Consider the following 19,441-nt stretch of genomic DNA (forward strand, 5'->3'; position numbering starts at 1 on the left):
CCACCCGCCCCACAGTCTAATGCCCAAGCTCAGAGTTGGCATCGTCCGGCAAGCCTTCTACAGCCCTTCCCAGGTAGGAACACCCGTCCCTACCTGAATCCAGAGCTGTTGTGTTCAACTCTGTATTCTGGTTATTTAGACACTCGTCTTTTCTCACCAGTGGTCTCTGCCACTAAATCAAATGGCATTTCTTGGTAATTTGGTGGGTTTAGCCCTGGTAACCTATGACTCTGTGGACCACCCACTTCTTGAGTCTCTTTCCTTGTTTCCTGGACAATCACATCTTTGGGCCGTCCCTCCTGCTTTGCGCTATGCTCCTCTTGGGACCCCTGACTGACTTCTCCTCCTCTCTCCTCTCACCCAGCGTTGAAGTGATGGTGCCTCAGGGCACCATCCTGAGTCCTCTTCTCCCCTCCTTGTATGCTTCCTCTGGTGACTCGTTCGCAAGTCATTCCCCAGGACTCAGTGACGATCCTAAATCCTCAGCCCCCCAGTGTCCTGAGCGCCCAATCCTGGCACCCAACTGCCTTTGCACCGATCAACTTGATGGCCCTCAGGTGCCTCATACACTCATGCACGTGTGACAGTGTGCCAGGCACTGTTCTCTGTGCTTAAAGTTTATTCATTACATTTGCAACAGCCCATTTTACAGATGAGGAAACTGATGCACAGCAAACACACGCAAACTGAGTCCATCATCCCAGTCCTCTCAGCCTGGGTCTCCTTGGCACATCCTGTCCTGTTGAGGGTCTCACCATCCACCCAGATCCCCATGCAAGAAGCCTGGTATTCCCTGACTCCTATTCACTCATTAGTCCCAACAAGTCCTATTATACTTCCTTCTCAGTGGCTCCTGAATCTGTCCACTTTTCCCCATTTCCACGGCGAACACTTTAGTCCAAGCCACCATCCTCCACGGCTTGGGTTTGCACCAAGAGTCCCCAAATGGTCTACACAGTGCCTTTGGGGCCCATTGGTACTCCAATAAAGTACCCCGGATGGTCTTTTTAGAAAAGCATATTGGAGAACCTCAAACCCCTGCTTAACCTTTTCAGTGGCTTTCTATCACCTGTAGGATTGAATCCCAAATCCTCAGATATTCTCATCATAATGGTACCCCCCAAAGGACCCAGCTTTTTCCTACTTGAGACTCTCACACCTGCTGCTTCTTCTGGCAGGGACTCCATGGCATTATTCTGCATCTCCATTCACTTACCTGACCATCACTGTTTTAAGATCTGTCACTGCTTCAGGGGACCCATCAGGACCCTGAATCTAGAAGAAGGCTCTCTGCTAGACACTCCCACAGACTGCCCCCCCAAAACATTCCCTCTCAAGACACTGTCTACACTCATCATTACTGTTCAAGACCCACCTTCTCGTTAGACTTCATATTCCTGGGGGGAGGGGCTGCGCCAACCCATTTTAGTGGGTCCATCACTAAATCCCTGGCAGCCCACGGAGCCCAGTACACGTCAGTCTCTCAAATATTTTTCATTTGTTTGATCAATACCTCACGCTAGCCTGCAGACGAGACAAGTCTGACACATCCTTGTTTTTTGCCAAAGTACCTAGTAAGAAACCCTGCCACTTATGCTCAATAAATATTTGGAGACCAAAAGGGCCAAAGGAAGGAACACTGCTTGCCATGTCCTTCTTTCAAAACTCACGCACTCTTCTCAGGAAGATGACCCTGACTGGGATAATGTAAGAAATATACTGGGTTGGCCAAAAAGTTCCTTTGGGTTCTTCTGTAAGATGTTATGGAAAAACCTGAATGAACTTTATGCCCAAACCAACATTTCTTTTTTAAAAAAAAATCTATTTTGGTGTTTTGTGCCATAATGCTTTATTTTTTTTTAACTTTTTATTGTGTATTGGGGTATAGTCAATTAACAAACAATGTTATGATACTTCCAGATGAACAGCAAAGGGACTCAGCCATACATATATATGTATCCACTTTCTCCCAAACTCCCCTCCCATCCAGGCTGCCACATAACACTGAGCAGAGTTCCCTGTGCTGGACAGCAGGTCATTGTTGGTTATCCATCTTAAATATAGCAGTGTCAACCTAATATTTCTGATCTTCATTCCCAGTTCCCGTCTTAGAGTTCCTAAACCCCTCGGAATTTCATGAATGATAGAACTGACAGGAATATCTCTTGTTCCTGACATAGAGCTCCTAAACCCCTTGGAATTTCCTGGGTGATAGAAGTCCCTTTTCTCCTGTGGCAGTGACTCTCAGTGGACCCTAGAGAGCTTCAGGGTGGGGGCTGGTCACCAGAAGGATCAGGCCTTGATTAGAAGCCTTGAACTTTCAGGCCTACTCCCCAAACTCTGAGCAGGGAAGGGTTATAGATGGAGCTAAAAATCTATCATACCATTACAAATGAACTTATTTACAAAACAGACTCAGAGGACGAACTTATGGATACTAGTGGGGAAGGGTGGGAGAAAGGGATGGTTAGGGTGTTTGGGATGGACACATACACACAGCTGTATTTAAAGCGGATAAGCAGCAAGGTCCTCCTGCACAGCACAGGGAACGCTGCTCAGTGTCGTGTGGCAGCCTGAATGGGACGGGAGCTTGGGGGAGAGTGGATGCGTATATGCGTATGGCTGAGCACCTGAAGCTATCGCAGCTTTGCTAATCAGCTATGAGCAGCAGTAGTAATAGTATGACGGTCACTCAGTTGTGTCCGACTCTCTGCAACCCCGTGGACTGTGGCCTGCCAGGCTCCTCTGTCCATGGAGAAGCAGGCAAGATACTGAAGTGGGCTGTCATTCCCTTCTCCAGGGGATCTTGCTAACCCAGGGATGGAACCAGGGTCTCCGGCATCGCAGGCAGACTTTTTACTGTTTTAGTCACCAGTTCAGTTCAGTCACTCAGTCGTGTCCGACTCTTTGCCACCCCATGGACTGCAGCATGCCAGGCTTCCCTGTCCGTCACCAAGTTCTGGAGCTTGCTCAAACTCATGTCCATCAAGTCGGTGATGCCATCCAATCATCTCATCCTCTGTCATCCCCTTCTCCTCCTGCCTTCAATCTTTCCCAGCATCACGGTCTTTTCCAATGAGTCAGTTCTTCACATCAGGTGGCCAAAGTATTGGAGTTTCCGTTTCAGCATCAGTCCTTCCAATGAATATTCAGGACTGATCTCCTTTAGGATGGACTGGCTGGATCTCCTTCCTGTCCAAGGAACTCTCAAGAATCTTGTCTAGCACCGCAATTCAAAAGCATCAATTCTTTGGCACTCAGCCATCTTTATGGTCCAACTCTCACATCCATACCTGACTACTGGAAAAAACCATAGCTTTGACTACACAGACCTTTGTCAGCAAAGTAATGTCTCTGCTTTTTAATATGCTGTCTAGGTTTGTCATAGCTTTTCTTCCAAGGTCACCAGGGAAGCCCCATAATCAGCTATACTACAATATAAAATAAAAAGTGAGGAAAAAAATCTATCTTGCTGAAACCGCCATAAAAGCCCGCAGAATGGTAAGCCTCAGAGAGCTTCTGGGTGGGTGCATGCATCCACGTGATGGGAGGGTGGGACACCCCGAATCCCAGAGGACAGATGCTCCTGGGTTCAGGACAGGAACCTTACCCTTCTGGGCTTTATGCTCCGTATGCCTTCCTCTGGCTGTTCACTTGTATTCTTTATCATCTCCTTTATACTAAACTGGTAACAGTACATAAAGTGTTTCCTAGTTCTGTGAGCAGTTCTAGCAAATCACCACACTTGCAGAGGAGATCTTGGGGACTCGTGGTTTGTAGCCACGTGGGACAGAAGCATAGGAAAACTGGGACCCACCACCTCTGATGGGTGCATGAAGTAAGGGGCAGTCTCGTGGATCTGAGCCCGGAACCTGTGGGCTCTGTGCTAACTCTGGGCAGTTAGTGTCAGAATGGAGTTGCATTGCAGGACATCCAATTGACGTCCACAGAAAACTGGCAAACTGCTTCATGTGGAAAATGGTGTTAGCAGTATTTGAGTGAAAAATTGATCTTAGCAGGACTGACAAACACAGATCAGGCTTCAGATATTATTCTACACAAGCAAAGAAAAGTGTTAGTCACTCAGTTGTGTCCAACTCTTTGTGACCCCCGTAGACTGTAGCCCACCAGGCTCCTCTGTCCATGGGATTTTCCAGGCAAGAATAATGGAGTGGGTTGCCATTTCCTATCTCCCACCCCTGGCTCCACTCCGAGGAAAGGCATAACTCGGGACAGTGAGTTTTCCTGAACCTGATGTGGTGAGGAAGGTGGATGGATCGCTTTTTCTCCCACAGGCATTGTTGCATCTTACGGTGGTCCTGTGCTTTGAAGAGCTGGATTGTCTTCATCAGATACATCCATGACCAAATCCAAGCAGGAAACCCCGTTCCAATCATGTTGCATCGTTTCTCTGCAGGCCAGCCATGAGAATGAGTGACCAAGAGCTGATGGTAGATGACCCTGTGTTTACGGCCCTCTCTCCCAGGGGTTCAGGCCCGAGTCCTGGGCACAGACCCTGCTCCCCAGTCTGGGAATTTCTTTGGTGTGCAGGCTTCGTCTCACCACCAGACCTCCAAAGAGAAGAATCATGCCTTCTTCCTGTTCTGTCTCTTTGTGGTCAGAATAGGATGTTTCACACACAGGGTGCTGCTGTGGTCTAAATGGGTATCACAGAGTCCGGAAAAGCTGCCGCCAGTAGGAATGACAGAGCTCTGTCTGCCACAGGCTAGACATGGGCTGTTATCATCCCAGCCCCAATCCAGGTGTCTTTCAGGCATCTCTATCTCCTTGCTTCTAGTTAATCATCCCTTGATTTGAGACTTGCGGTTGCCCAGGAGGAGAGGGTTGGAGGAAGGATGGAGCGGGAGGTTGGGGTTAGCAGATGCTGCTGCTGCTGCTGCTGCTGCTAAGTCACTTCAGTCGTGTCCGACTCTGTGTGACCCCATAGACGGCAGCCCACCAGGCTCCCCCATCCCTGGGAATGCTAGTTATTATATATAGGATGCATAAATGACAAGGTCCTACTGCACAGCACAGAGAACCATACTCAATATCCTGTGATAAACCACCATGGAAAAGAATATAAAAAAAGAATGTATACACAGGTATAACTGAATCACATTGCCATACAGCAGAAACTAACACAGCACTGTAAATCAACTATACTTCAATTAAAAAACCATCCCCTACATCTAAAAAGAAATGATACCAATGAACTTACACAACAGAAAGAGACTCACAGACTTGGAGAATAAACTTATGGTTGCTGGAGCAGGAGGAAGGATGATGGGAGGAAGGGATAGTTAAGGAGTTTGGGATGGACATGTACACACAGCAATATTTAAAGTAGATAACCAGCAAGGACCTGCTGTATAGCACACGGAACTCTGCTCAATGTTACACGGCAGCCTGGATGGGAGGTGAGTTTGGGGGAGAATGGACACTTCCATATGTATGGCTGAGTCCCTTTGCTGTTCGCCTGAAATTATCACAATACTGTTAATCGGCTATGCTCCAATATAAAATTTAAAGTTTTTTTTTTTTTTTTTAAATCCTGTTCTGAGGTACCCAGAATCTGCCTACAGAATTCCACCTGTTTCTTATGTCTGAGATAAGAGGATCCCGGGGAAATTCCAGCCAGCAGATGAGAAAAAGGTGTCAAGCACTCTGACGTTCTCTGAGGCTCCTCGGTGCCAACTTCACAAAGCCTGCACCTGCTCCTCTCACGGGAGCCTACCGCTGCCCGGCGAAGTCAAGAGTCCAGTGGAGATATGATGAAGGTCCATCTTCTGGGGACAGGCTTCACAGTGTCCACCCCAGTGCTGGCTGTTTCTCCCCCACAGCTGAGGTGCTCTGGGACCCGTCTCAGCCAAAAGCAGAGTTTCAGCAAGTGAAGATCTCGGCACACAGGCCCCCGCCCTCTGTCTGGCTCCTTCTGCTCCTGCTGGGGCCCGCCACTCCATGGTCAAGCCCTCCCTGCCCTGCCCCTCATCCTGCCCCGCCCCTCACTCTGCCCCACCCCCTCGCTCTGCCCCCGCCCCTCACTCTGCCCCCGCCCCTCTCACTGCCCCGCCCCCTCACTCTGCCCCACCCCTCCCTGCCCCGCCCCGCCCCTTCACTCTGCCCCGCCCCTCTCTGCCCCGCCCCTCACCCTGCCCCCGCCCCTCTCTGCCCCGCCCCCTCACCCTGCCCCGCCCCCTCACTCACCACCAGCTCTGCAAAGCGGATGTTCAGCTCCTCTGGGTTGGGGATAGGACTGGAGAACTCCATGTACTGCAGAGGGTGGTTGTCCCGGAGGTTGATCTCAGGGAGGTCGCTGCCCCCAAAGCAGCACAGGAAGCCCAGGCCATGGCGGCTCCTCTTGCGGGGGGCCATGGTCACTGCAGGCCAGGGGCACAGTCCGCAGGCAGATGCCCTAGGTCCTCATCGTGATCTGGGTAGAACAGAGAGGACAGAGTGGTCAGGCCTGGCAGCCAGGTGGGCTGGGACGTGGCTGCTCTGCCACCATAACTTCTTTGGCCAACTCTCAGGGGCCTCGGACCCCACAGCCAAGCTCCTTCTTTCTCCCACAGCTGCAAACACTTGCATATTCTCCCTCTGTGCCCTGAGAGAAGATGGGAGGGCTGTAGTCACAGAATGTGACTTCCAGGGCAGAGGTGGCACTACCCACTACCCACTCTTACTGTACAGATGGGAATCCTGTTCCCCGTCCACTGGCAGACCATTTTCCTTCAGGGCTTCCTTATTCATGTGAATATTCCAGGGTCTGGGATACCTGCTTTAAAGGTGTCAGCCAATGGGGAGGGGAGGGCTGAATTCGGCTGGCAGGGGAGACACTGAGCTAATTACATGGCCTGGCTCCTGCAGTGCGGGCCTCCATGGGAGCAGAGGACGGAAGGCTTGCACAGCTTTCTTCCCAGTCTGCTGTAGCCAGGCATGTCTAGATGAATGTGAAATATCAACCGGGTGTGGGTTCACCCATCCATCCAGAAGAAGGGCTGACCTTCGGGAGCCATTAGAGTGAACCCTGGGTAAAGAAACGGGGCTGATCATTTGAACGGTGTTCAACCAAGAGTGATGGGAATCTGGGCAAATGTGCTTTCCATACAGACCGAGAACAGAGGACACCGCTATGGCTAGAGCCCGGAACTGAGAGACACCCAACAGATGGGTGGTCACTGGAACAGAAAGGATTAAGTGGGAAAGCCTAGCTCTATGATGACCAGCCTAAGGATGAACACTGGCCCTAGTCATTGAGGCCACATAGCTTCAAGGTGGATTAAGTCCAGTTATCCACACACGGGCTTCCTAAATGGGCCAAACGATCCTTGACCAATGCTTCCTCAACGTGGTTTCAGATCTGGGTAGGTTCAGCAGAAAGACCATTGTTTACCCACCACACTGCTGCTCAACATACTCTCTCCACACCTTTGTATCTTAAGTTTTGAATATAAATCAGATTCTACCTTTATTCTACCTTTATATTCTACAGATATTCTATCTGTAATAGCAGTGATATAGCACAGGTTTGGGGACAGGATTTTATTAAATTGTGGGTATATAACATGAAGTTTACTATTTTACCATTTTTCATGTGTATAGTTCAGTGGCAATAAATACACTGACCTTGCTCTGCAACCATCACCACCATTCATCTCTATTAGTTTTTCCATCTTGTAAAACAGAAACTCTGTACTCATTAATCACTTCCCATTTCCCTCTCCCCTCAGCCCCTAGCAACCACCACTCTACTCTCTGTCTCTAAGAATTTGACAACTCTCAGTATCTCGTATGAGTAGAATCCTACAGCAGTCGTCTTTTCTGTGACTGGCCTATTTCACTTGGCATAATGTCCTCTCGGTTCGTACAAGCTGTAGCAGAATTTCCTTCCTTTTTAAGGCTGAATAATATTCCACTGTATGCAGAGACCACATTTTGTTTATCCATTCATCTGTTGACAGGCAATGGCGTTGCTTCCTCCTTTTGGCTATTGTGAAGAACGCTGCTACCAATGCATAGAAATATCTGTTTGTGTCCCTGCTTTCAGTGCTTCAGATAATATCCCCAAAGGGGTCAAGGTATTTTTAAGTTGTTTGTCCTATATCTAGGTCATTAACGGAATGATCAGAATGTCCCCTTGGTCTTCAGTTACATCACTGCTCTAAATGTTGACCACAACAAGGACACAGACAAGGCCAGATGACACAGCTTCCTCGTCTGGGAATGCCAAAGAACTAGTCATTAACACTCTCAAGGGACAGTCCTTCAACCAGCTTTGAACCCCATGGACTGATCTAGCCCTCTTTTTTTTGTTTGTTTGCTTTTTCGTTCTTTTTGACCTCACTGTGCAGCATGAGGGATCTTAGTTCCCCCACCAGGGATTTAACCTGTGTCCCCTGCACTGGAAACATGGAGTCTTAACCACTGGACCACCAGGGAAGTCCCTGCCCTCTTTTCTTAAAGACACCACAGGAGATTGTTTCCTGAGTCCTTGGGGAGCTCCAAATATGTCAAATCTAAGGCATTCCCTTGAACCAAGTTCTAGAACCTTATTGAAAAAAGATAACTGTGGCATAACTTGTTCCTAGTGAACCCAAGGTAACTCAAGGAGAACACTGCTTTACTTCCTAAACCCTAACAAACTAGCTAATAAGTTAATCATCTGAGCTAGCCTCCCATATAAGGCATGATGCATGTTATTCATCATTCAAGAGGTGTTTTTATTGGTTCCATTTTATCTCTTTTTTTGGGAGGGTGCACCACAAAGCATCTGGGATCTTAGTTTTCCCACCAGGTATCGAACCCACACCCTTTGCATTGGAAAGTGAAGTTTCAACCACTGACTCACCAAGGAAGTCCCGACTTTATCCTTCTTTATTAACTTTGTGACAGACGTTTTAAATGTTTGCTAGCACTTATTAAATGTATTTGGTACATATGTACAATGGAATAGTACTCAGCCATTAAAAAGAATGACATAATGCCATTTGCAGGGACTTGGATGGGTCTAGAGATTGTGATACTGACTGAGGTCAGAGAAATATCATATGATATCACTTACATGCAGAGTCTAGAATATGATACAAATGGACTTATTTAAAAGGGAGCAATAGACACAGACTTAGAGAACGAACTTACGGTTGGAGGAGGAGAGGAAGGAACAGTTGGGGATTTTGGGATTGATATGTACACACTGCTCTATTTGAAATGGATATCCATCAAGGACCTACTGTATAGCACAGGGAACTCTGCTCAGTGTTCTATAACAACCTAATTGGGACAAGAATTTGAAAGAGAATAGATACACGCATATGTTAAGAAAAAGAATAAATCAACCATATTGTTACAGTAAAAAAGGATAAATATATTGTTACATTAATAAGTGTATATGAACATAGAACTTAAAAATTTTTTTCTAAGGATTATTTTTCAAAGACATTAAGAAATATTGCCCTATACAATCCAAGAGTTATGTTTTATATATCTAAACTTTAGGTTATTCATTCAAAGGGATTTGATCCTTCCTTCCTTTTACCTACGAATTTATCAGATTAGGAGTTTGGGATTAACACAGACACACTACTATATATTAATGGATAGTCAACAAAGACTTACTGTAGAGCACAGAGAACTATATGCAATATTTTGTAACAACCTATAGGGGAAAATAATCTGAAAAAAAAGATACATATGTGTGTATAACCAAAATCACTTTGCAGTTACACTTGAAACTAACACAACATTGTAAATCAACTATACTTCAATTAAAAAAAATACTTTTTAGTAGACCAAGGGATACCTAAAATAACACATTATCTGAGCCTGCCTGATATTACTGGCCATCTTTTCTAGGTTTGCACATTGTCTCCACAGCTATAGTGAAGGCTCTCTGAGGACAGGGGCCCTGCCTCCTGCTTATTTGACACCCCCCTGCCTTTATGGCTAATAAAAGGCCTTGTGCTTAGGTGCTCAATAATATTTTTTGGTCAATTGGGGAAAAAAAAAAACAACTGTGCTTATGGAGACAGAAAAGACGGGTCTTTATCAATCAGTCAAGAAATACTGATTGAAATCTGATTCCTGGTAGTTAAGACATCAAGAACCCTTGAAGGGAACAAGGGGACAGTCTCGAAGGTGGAGGAAGCAGCTAGCAGGCTAGTGCAGAATCCTGGTTTATGTCAGCAAAGACCTGGAACAGGCTGGTAGCTGAGGACATCAAGGGAGGAAGGGAGACACTGAGGCTTTCCAGGGGACTTGATAGCCAATGGGCAAGAGTGGGTGGGACGAAACCCTGGCCCCCGAGTGTCAGGCTCGGTAAAGCACTAATTCCATAGGTAGACAGGGGTGGGCCTCCCTGGGTCCCCTGCCCATCATCCGTTTGGGATGTTGATGCAAGCTCCAGGTCAGGTCCCGTGGGCAAGACTGCTTTGCTGGGGACACAGAGCATGGAAGGGCAGGTCCCAGAGGTGGGATGAGATGGGCTGGACGGCATGACGGGGTTCTCGGGAGGGATGGCTGATGTCTGGGAGGAACTGTGAACTCTAAGCCTGCTCCAGGTCTTTGCCAACATACACCAGGATTCTGCACTAGCCTGCCAGCTGCTTCCTCTACCTCCAGACTGTGCCCTTGTTCCTCTCCAGGGTTCCTGGTGGCTTAAGTACTGGGAATCAGAGACTGCAGTCACTGCCCCTGCGAACTCTCTCCTGTCGTCACCTCCTCGACTTCTCTCGCCCCAGTCTCCCTCCTGGTCCTTCTTTGCCCTTCAGTGCCTGAACCAGGCTTTCCTGGGGTGGGCGTCAGGGGCAGGGCTGACATACAGCTGGAGCATCCCAGTTGTCTTACACCCACGTTCGTAGCTGTGACCCCTGAGTGGTTGGTGCCAGGCCCATACCTGTCTTTAAATATTTTTAAGGTCTCGCCTGAGTATGAGGAGTAAGGTGGAGTAGCTTAAGGAGGAGAGAAGAAGGAAGAAGTAGACACAGACCTCCCAACGGGAAGCGACGGCCCCACAGAGAAGGGCCTTAACCAACCCTCCCTCCCCCCGACCCCCCCACCCTCGGCCGCGCTGCATATTTGCCCTTTTAAGGGCGGCCTGCTCCACCGCTCCTGCTCCTGAGTGTTTATGTTCCTGAGGGTGTCCTCCTCCCCAGGAACCTTAAGTCTGTCCCTCCTTTTCTTGGGGCCCCTTCTGAACCTCCAAGACTAAAACCATAAGCCCTAAGCTGGAAAGCATCTAGCTTCAAGGGAGAGATCTGAAAATTGAGGTACCAGAAGGAAATGCCTTCTCTGAGGCCACATAACAATGGGGACAGAGCTGGGGCTGAAAACCAGGATGCCAGCGTCCAGGCTGTGGTCCAGTCACTGCCTCCCAGAGCGCCTCTTCCAAACATCAATGCCCTTTGTTCCCATCTTGCCCCAGCCCCCAAAGCAGCCTCCCCCTACCTCCCAGAGAAGATCAGACTCTGCAGCTCAGTATAGAAATAGCTCCAGGGAGTTCCCTGGTGGTCCAGTGGTTAGGCCTTGGCGATTTCACAGCCGAGCCCCAGGTTCAATTCCCGTTTGGGGAACTGAAATCCCAAAAGCTGTGTGGCACAGCCAAAAAATGAACAAAAATAAAATCCAAAATAGTATTAAAAAAAAAAAAGAAAGAAAGAAATTGCTCCTGTAAACAAGGTCCTTTCTAGACCAGGAGAGGGTATGAAGATTCCAAAGGCTGCCTGCTTCTCCTCCCCTCGGGGGAACTGCCTCCATCACCCACCACCCCAATTTCTCTCCCACCCCTACTCTAATGCTTCCTCCACTCCAGCAGAGGCTCTGAAGTCAGACGGACTGGGGTCTGACTCCTGGCTCTGCCTTCCCAGCTGGGTGACCCTGAGCATGAGGTCTTAACCCCCAAGAACCCCAGGTTCCTCATCTGTGACATCAAGGCAATAATAGCATCTTCCTCATGCGGTTTCAGTGAAGAATAAATGATCTAATGTAAATAAAACGCCAGGAGTACCCCAGACATTCATTAAAGAAGGCCGACACCACTGCTGTGACTTCGGTATCACCATGACCAGCAAGGTGAGACTGGCCCTCCCGAAAGTCTGAACCATGAGCCCTTCCCTGGACACAGATGGGGCCACCAAGGCCTGGCGTTGAAGGAACTTGCTTAGCCAGATTTAACCAGCCACCCACTTTTGCCTTCAGTAACTGGGAAGCCTAGACCAGAGGGGGCAGGACTCTCCCTCAGGCTCTGAGTGACCTCTAGTTGGAAAGATAAACCCTTGTCATTGACCCTGGGCAGGGAGTGGAAAGGTGGAAGTGGCCAGCGCCATTCGTTTCCGCAAAGTCTCTTTTACGAAGAGGAGCAATGGAGGAGAACTGAGAAGCAATATGGAAGAACAGGAAGGCACAACAGAACAAAACCCAGAGGACTTGGACCTGGGTCTGAGAGACTGGACCTGCGCCCGCCCGGCCCCCACCACCCACCTTTCTCTCCAGGGAAACTTCCCCCACACCAACAGCTCCATGCCCTACACCTCCCGTCTGCCTGCTTCGTCCCATATCCCTGTGGGGACACAGCCTTCCCAGGACCGTCTGCCCCTAAACACAGACCAGCTGGCCTACAACATCGGATCGTCGGGGCGCCATCCACTGGCCCTCCTGTAACTCTCTCAGGGTCTCCTCTAGTCCTCTGGGTGTGAGCAGACTCCGCTTCCTCATGGTCACATCCTCCACACTGTGAAGAAAGCACAGCTTCTTAACTCCGGGGACGGGGCGAGTCGCGAGGCAGCAGCGGGTCGGGGGCCACAATGCCGTCCCCTCGGGGCCTCGGTTTCCCCCCAGTGCCGTGTCCCCGTTGGACTGAAGACCTCCGAGGGCCCCTTTAGCCCTGACTGTCCACACTGCCTGGCTCAACCTCCTTCGCCAAGATGCCCCCAGAGGCTGTCCTCAGCGCCCCTGGGCGCTCCTCCCACATTCCACCCCAGGCCAGGAAGTGCTTCCTCTTACTTGAGTCCAGAACTCCCATTTGGTTTTTAAAGATGAAAATCCTAACCTTTAACCCCAAACCCTGGCCCCTAGGACCTCAACTCACCAGTTTTTATTTACATTAATTAAAGCTTCAAAATTCCAATGTCATTAGTGCTTACTCCTAAGTCTTAAGTGGAAGCAGAACAATATTAGTACTTGAGACTTTGGTATTCGCTGGCCACGGGGCGGGGCTATAGCTACCCCTGATGCTCTGAGATGGAAGGCACCAATTTAAAGAAGTTATTTAAAGGAAAAACAAACAAACAAACAAAAAACCTTTGGTTCAGAGAAGGTAAGTAACTTGGCTAAAGACACACAGTTAGTGATGTCATAGCTAGGATTCAAACACATGACTGACTCTAAAGCTGCTGCTGCTGCTGCTGCTAAGTCGCTTCAGTCGTGTCCGACTCTGTGCGGCCCCACAGACAGCAGCCCACCAGGCTCCCCCGTCCCTGGGATTCTCCAAGCAAGAACACTGGAGTGGGTTGCCATTTCCTTCTCCAATGCATGAAAGTGCAAAGTGAAAGTGAAGTCGCTCAGTCATGTCCGACCCTTAGCGACCCCATGGACTACAGCCTACTAGGCTCCTCCGTCCATGGGATTTTCCAGGCAAGAGTACTGGAGTGGGGTGCCATTGCCTTCTCCGGACTCTAAAGCTATAGACCACTAAGCCAGAGGGCATGTGTCCATGGAAGACATGTCCTGATCTGAGACCCACTCAGAGCTTTCTCGAGTGTTCTTTAGGCTCAATAATTCATGACTGAGCATTTCCTATGGGCTGGGCCAGGTGTTTTCACAGCTCTGCAATTACATTCAGCTTCACAGCGACCCTGTGAGATGGTTATTACTATTATCTCCCCTTACAGATGACGAGACTAAGTCTTCAGCAGCTGTTACACGGCTTATCAGTGACACCCAACAGCTAAGGGACAGAGCTGGAACCCCAAGGAAATATTCTGACTCCAAGTTCAGAGCTCTTGTCACAGAAGCAAAGCTGATTCATGAACCCTTCCTTTAGTTCTTGGGGCCAATGCCGTGACCCTGGGATGTTCTTCTCCATCCCCTCCCCCGAGCTCCATACATGCGGGTAAGAGCAAGGGTGTACCATGGCATCTCCCCTTGGCCACTTCCCAGTGCCAACCAGGAGCCAGGCACTGAGCTGACAATATTGCCCTTTATCTCAACCCTCTAATAGCCTGACTATCCCTTCTCACCAGTGACTGAGACTCCCAGAGTTCAGGCAACTTGCTCAACCACCACATCCTGAGCACAGTGGTGTTGCCCTGGAACACACAGGCCTGGAACCCGTTTCTAGCCCTTGTGCTGGATGCTGACTGTGTGGGGAGGACACAGGAGTAAACACAGTCTGGTCCCTTTCCTCAAGCAGGACCTCTTCAGGTGGGGGAGCTGGGGAGGTCGGGGCAGTGACAGTACAGAAAGGTGGAGTAAGAAAGTCTCAGAAAGGGGACCCGGTACAGTCTGGGGGTGAAGAGGAAGTCAGGGGAAGCTTCCAGGAGAAGCTTCCATGAAAGCTAGCTTCCATGAGCTAGCTTTGAGAAAAGTCTTTTTCTTTTTGTTTTTTGGCCAAGGCACATGGTTTCTGGGATCTTAGTTCCCTGACCAGGGATTGAACCTGGGCCCTTGGTAATGAGAACACAGTCCTAATCACTGGACTGGCAGGGAATTCTTTTTTCTTTCTTTTCTTATTTTGGCCATATGACTTGCAGGATCTCAGTTCCCCAACCAGGGATCGAACCCATGCCCCCTCATCTTGAAAGAGAGAAGAGAATTAAGGAAGGGTGCTAGAGGAGGGAAAGACATTCCTGGCAAGGCCATGAGCAAAGGCACAGAGGGAGCAATAGCACAGAACACATGAGGTCAGAGTCCCAACCAGCTGCCCGTTAATCTGAGGCTAAACTAACGGGCAAAGGGAGTCGACAGGGTATCTGAGTGCCATGACTTGTTGGCAGAGACCAGGCATCCTGGAGATGCGGGGTGGCGCTCCTCTGCCCTCCTCTCCCGACCAGGTCCCCGGGATCCAGGCCTGGGAACGGGGTCCAGAGCTCCCCAGAGCAGCTGCATGAAACATAAAGAATGTCAGCCACGTCCTGTTCCCCGGGCAGATTCCTCCCCACACACTTGCCCTTCATGTGCCACTGCGTGTCACCCGGGAAATGGCCCCAGCCCAGCTTACCCAGAACCTGGTTTCCCAACAAAGAGTCTATGCTTTTCCATCCCAGGCCACAGTATTTCCCAGGCCTTCTGCCCACCCATCTCCCCACTGCTCACCTACACCATACCTACTTCCACTTCAAGTCTCTGAAGACCCTCCCCTCAAGCTCTGTGGACACCAAATAGACTCGAGACCCCTCACAAGCCTGCCCCTGCTCCCATCCTAAACTGCTGACATCCCATTCTACCCCACAAACTTGGGTGGGTTCTGTTCAACTGTTATCAACTCTATGTGACTTCAGACGAGTTACTTAAGCTCTCTGAGCCTCAGTTTCCTCATCTGTAAAATGGGGAAATAACAGGGTTGTCATTGTCAACACACTTCATAGGGTTGTCATCAGCATTAAACTAGCTAATATTTGTAAAGTATCTAGAATAGGGCCCAGTAGTAATAATAGTAAACACTTAATAGCTACACAGTAATAATAAGTACTTAATAGCTATGTAGTAATAGTAAACACAGAGATGTTATGGGGAGGGAGGTGGGAGGGGGGTTCATGTTTGGGAACACATGTAAGAATTAAAGATTTTAAAATTAGAAAAATAAAATAAAAAAAAAAAATAAATTAAAAAAAAAAAAAAAAAAAGTAAAAAAAAAAAAAAAAAAAAAAAAGCACAGCTACAAGCAACCATACTCCAGTGAAAGTTAAAAACAACAACACAACTATACTTGCTCATCATTTATAAATGTTTTATTCAACAGAGACCCTAGGGCCCACAAATATTTCCAAAATATTTCCAAATATTGCCAAAAATATTTCCTACCTGGCCCTTTACAGAAAGTGTACTGATCCCTGTGTTATTAGCTTGAATCGTATGTAGCTGACTGTTGAATTGTTTTTAATCCACAAAACCATGCATTTCAAATGGTTTAACTTAGGATAGCATACTGGCTCATCATGCACCCTGCCTTACCCACTGAAACAGGAGTGAGTGCGTGCATGCGTGCTAAGTCACTTCAGTGCGACCCTATGGACTGACTGCAGCCCGCCAGGTGCCTCTATCCATGGAATTCTCCAGGCAAGAATACTGGAGTGGGTTGCCATGTCCTCTTCCAGGGGATCCTCCCAACCCAGGGATCAAACCTGAGTCTCTTGTGCTTCCTGCACTGGCAGGCAGATTCTTTACCACTGTACCACCTGGAAAGCCCAAAACAGGAGTGCTGTGCTTTAAATCCAGTGATTCTGATCATAATAAAGTGATAATGATCATTCTTTGAATATTTACCATGTTCAAGGTTTATCTGGAACTTCTACCACATTCCTGCAGGGTAAACACAATCACTGCCTGGATTCCCTCCCATATTTGAGGCTCAGAAAGATGTTAGAGTGAGTTGAGGATCCAAACCAGGTCTCCAGACTCCACACCTACCATACTGTTCCCCCTGGGTGCTGTCTAAGAGGCTGTTGGGAGTAAGATCCATCTCTGATAGGACAAAAAAACGGACAGCCTGAGGCCCTCCTATCTCCCTACTTCTCTGCAGGTCCACCTCCCAGACAACGTTGGCCACACAGTGGATGGGGCCCAGCTGTGACTTCCCTGTCGGCCTCAGGACAGGACTCTGAACAATCTGACTTGTCTTGTGAGCCACGGTCAGGGCTGGGGAGGGGGCGGGGAGCACTTTCAAAAATAAGTGAGCTCTCTTTCCAGGACTGGGGGAGCTATTTTTAGCAGCTGCCTAAATGATGGTTTCCCCCTCAGCTCTGGGAAAAGCAAGAAAGCAAAAGCAAATGTTCGCAGCCCCTGGGGCCCCTCTGTGCAATCTGCCCCCCAGGGTGGCAGGAGGAGAGGGAGAGAAAGGGGCGACTTGCTGGGAAAGTGAAACTGAAAACGTCCCCCAAAGCGACATTTCTCTGACTCAGGACAGGGGGCAAGTGTGGAAGCTGTGGGTTTTCCAATGGGTTTTCTCATTCGAGAAATGATCAAGAGAACATAGGTTTCTTTGTCTCAGCAGGACAGAAAGCAAGCAGATAGTAGCTCTCCAAGGGCATGGCCAAGTATGCAGGCATTCACTCATTCATCCATCCATCTAGCCACTCAGCCCCCAAGGGACTGCGCGCACAAGCACTTCTCTAGGTGCTTTGGGTGAACCAAACATCAAATCCCATTCTCACCCCAGTTTACAATGTTGTTGGGGAGGTCTGTGTATAAACCACCAGAATTCTCAGGGGGCGGAGGGAGGGAGTTCCAGGCTCTGGGACCGCAGGGAGAGGACAGTGGCTTCTGGCTGGGGTGGTTTGGAATATTCACCAGAGGAAGTGGCCTTGAAGCCAGAACTCAGAGGAAAGAGGTGGACATGTGCCAGTTGGGAGGGGCTAAGAAACCCGTTCACGACAAAGGTGTACTGGGGTGAGGACTTGGCATCCAGGGGAGTGTGGGGCAGAGGGATTCCTTTTACCAGGCTGGAACACAGAACTCAGAGAGGGGCAGTGGGAAATAAGATGGGAAATAACCAGATAAAGAAAGACAGGCCTCGCAGGGCAGGCGGGAGAGGAGGAGGTGGCGGCGGTGGCTGCTCCAGGCTGTTTGGCTTATTGGCCAATTAGTCGGCTGGTTTATGGCAAAGGGGAGTCTGCAAGGCCTGCTCTGAGCTGGGATTTGGATGGACAACTTTTTTTTTTTAATTGGTTGATGATTGCTTTACAATATTGGTTTGATTTCTGCCATACATCAACATGAGTTAGCCACATGTATACATATGCCCCCTCCCTCTTGAACCTCCCTCCCACGTCCTGTCCCACCCTCTCCCACCCCTCTAGGTTGTTACAGAGCCCTGGTTTGAGTTCCTTGAGTCGTACAGCAAATTCCGTCGGCTGTCTATTTTACATATGGTAGTATATATGCTCCCATGCTTCTCTCTCTCATCATCTCTCTCCATTCATGCTACCCTCTCCTTCCTCTCCCCCGTCCTTGTCCGTAAGCCTGTTCTCTGTGTCTGCGTCTCCACTGCTGCCCTGCGAATAGGTTCGTCAGTAACCATCTTTCTAGGTTCCATGCTGCTGCTGCTGCTAAGTCGCTTCAGTCATGTCCGACTCTGTGCGACCCCATAGATGGCAGCCCACCAGGCTCCCCCGTCCCTGGGATTCTCCAGGCAAGAACACTGGAGTGGCTTGCCATTTCCTTCTCCAATGCATGAAAGTGAAAAGTGAAAGTGAAGTCGCTCAGTCATGTCCGACTCTTAGTGACCCCACGGACTGCAGCCTACCAGGCTCCTCCGTCCATGGGATTTTCCAGGCAAGAGTACTGGAGTGGGGTGCCATTGCCTTCTCCACTAGGTTCCATATGTATGCGTTAATATCTGATATTTGTTTTTCGCTTTCTGACTTACTTCACTCTGTGTAATTGGCTCTAGGTTCATCTGCCTCAGTAGAACTAACTCAAATATGTTGCTTTCTATGTCTGAGTAGTATTCAGATGGACAATTCTGGTGGCACTGTCTCAGCGTGGATTATCAGAGGGACAGAAGTGAGGAAGAGCCTGGAAGCAACTCTGAGTAAGAGTTAACGAGTCCCTGAGCAGCCCAGGAAGGCAACAGGGGCCAGATGCCCAGGATGTCATGGACGGGCGTGCATGCCCACACGCATGCGAGCCGTGAGCGGACGCAGGGGCTTTGGCAAGACACGGACTGGGCACAGAAAGCAAGAACTTGGGCTGAGAATGGGAGGGAGCAGAGGGGAGCTCTCTGAGCAACAGCTGTGAAGTAAAAGAGGGGGAGGAATTTCAACCCCCAAATCTCTGCTACCCATTAGAGCCAGAGGCCTGAGGCTCCCGGCCAAAGGGAAACCACCCCACACGTGACAACCCGGCCTCACCCCCTTCTGCATCCTGGAAGCCGAGCCCCCTTCCGTGGGCCACAGGGATGGAGAGGCCTTACTGAAGGGTGGCAGGGAAAAGTGCCCCCAGCTTCCTCCTGGGTGCTCCTCCAGGTCTCCTGCCAGAGTGCCAGACAGCTGAGAACTCACACCATTCTGGGCAACCCCCGGCCTGGGAGCAGCTGCCTACAGCCACTCCTCTTGAGGTCCCGCACAAAGGCCTTCTGGCACTCATGAGGGCAGGACCTCGAAGTCCCATCGAGGTAAGCTGGCCCTGGGACTCTCACTGGGCCTGTGCGCTGGTCGCACCAGGACCCTGGGCTGACAGTCCTGCTAGCCCTCTCCACATCCTCACTCACACCAGAAAAGGCCTTGCACGT

The 19,441-nt window shown here is 49.4% G+C and overlaps 1 protein-coding gene across 1 annotated transcript in view; it reads right to left on the minus strand.

The window, feature by feature from the left end:
• Positions 1 to 19,441, minus strand: part of DAAM2 (dishevelled associated activator of morphogenesis 2) — a 130,900-nt gene that overhangs the window by 47,974 nt on the left and 63,485 nt on the right. The window contains exon 2 of the mRNA XM_052648457.1: positions 6,208 to 6,433. Coding sequence (XP_052504417.1) covers positions 6,208 to 6,375 — 168 coding nt within the window. The 5' untranslated portion in view covers positions 6,376 to 6,433. The remainder of the gene's footprint in view (positions 1 to 6,207; positions 6,434 to 19,441) is intronic.

This window comes from Budorcas taxicolor, chromosome 11 (assembly GCF_023091745.1).
Source record: "Budorcas taxicolor isolate Tak-1 chromosome 11, Takin1.1, whole genome shotgun sequence".
Lineage (NCBI taxonomy): Eukaryota > Metazoa > Chordata > Mammalia > Artiodactyla > Bovidae > Budorcas > Budorcas taxicolor.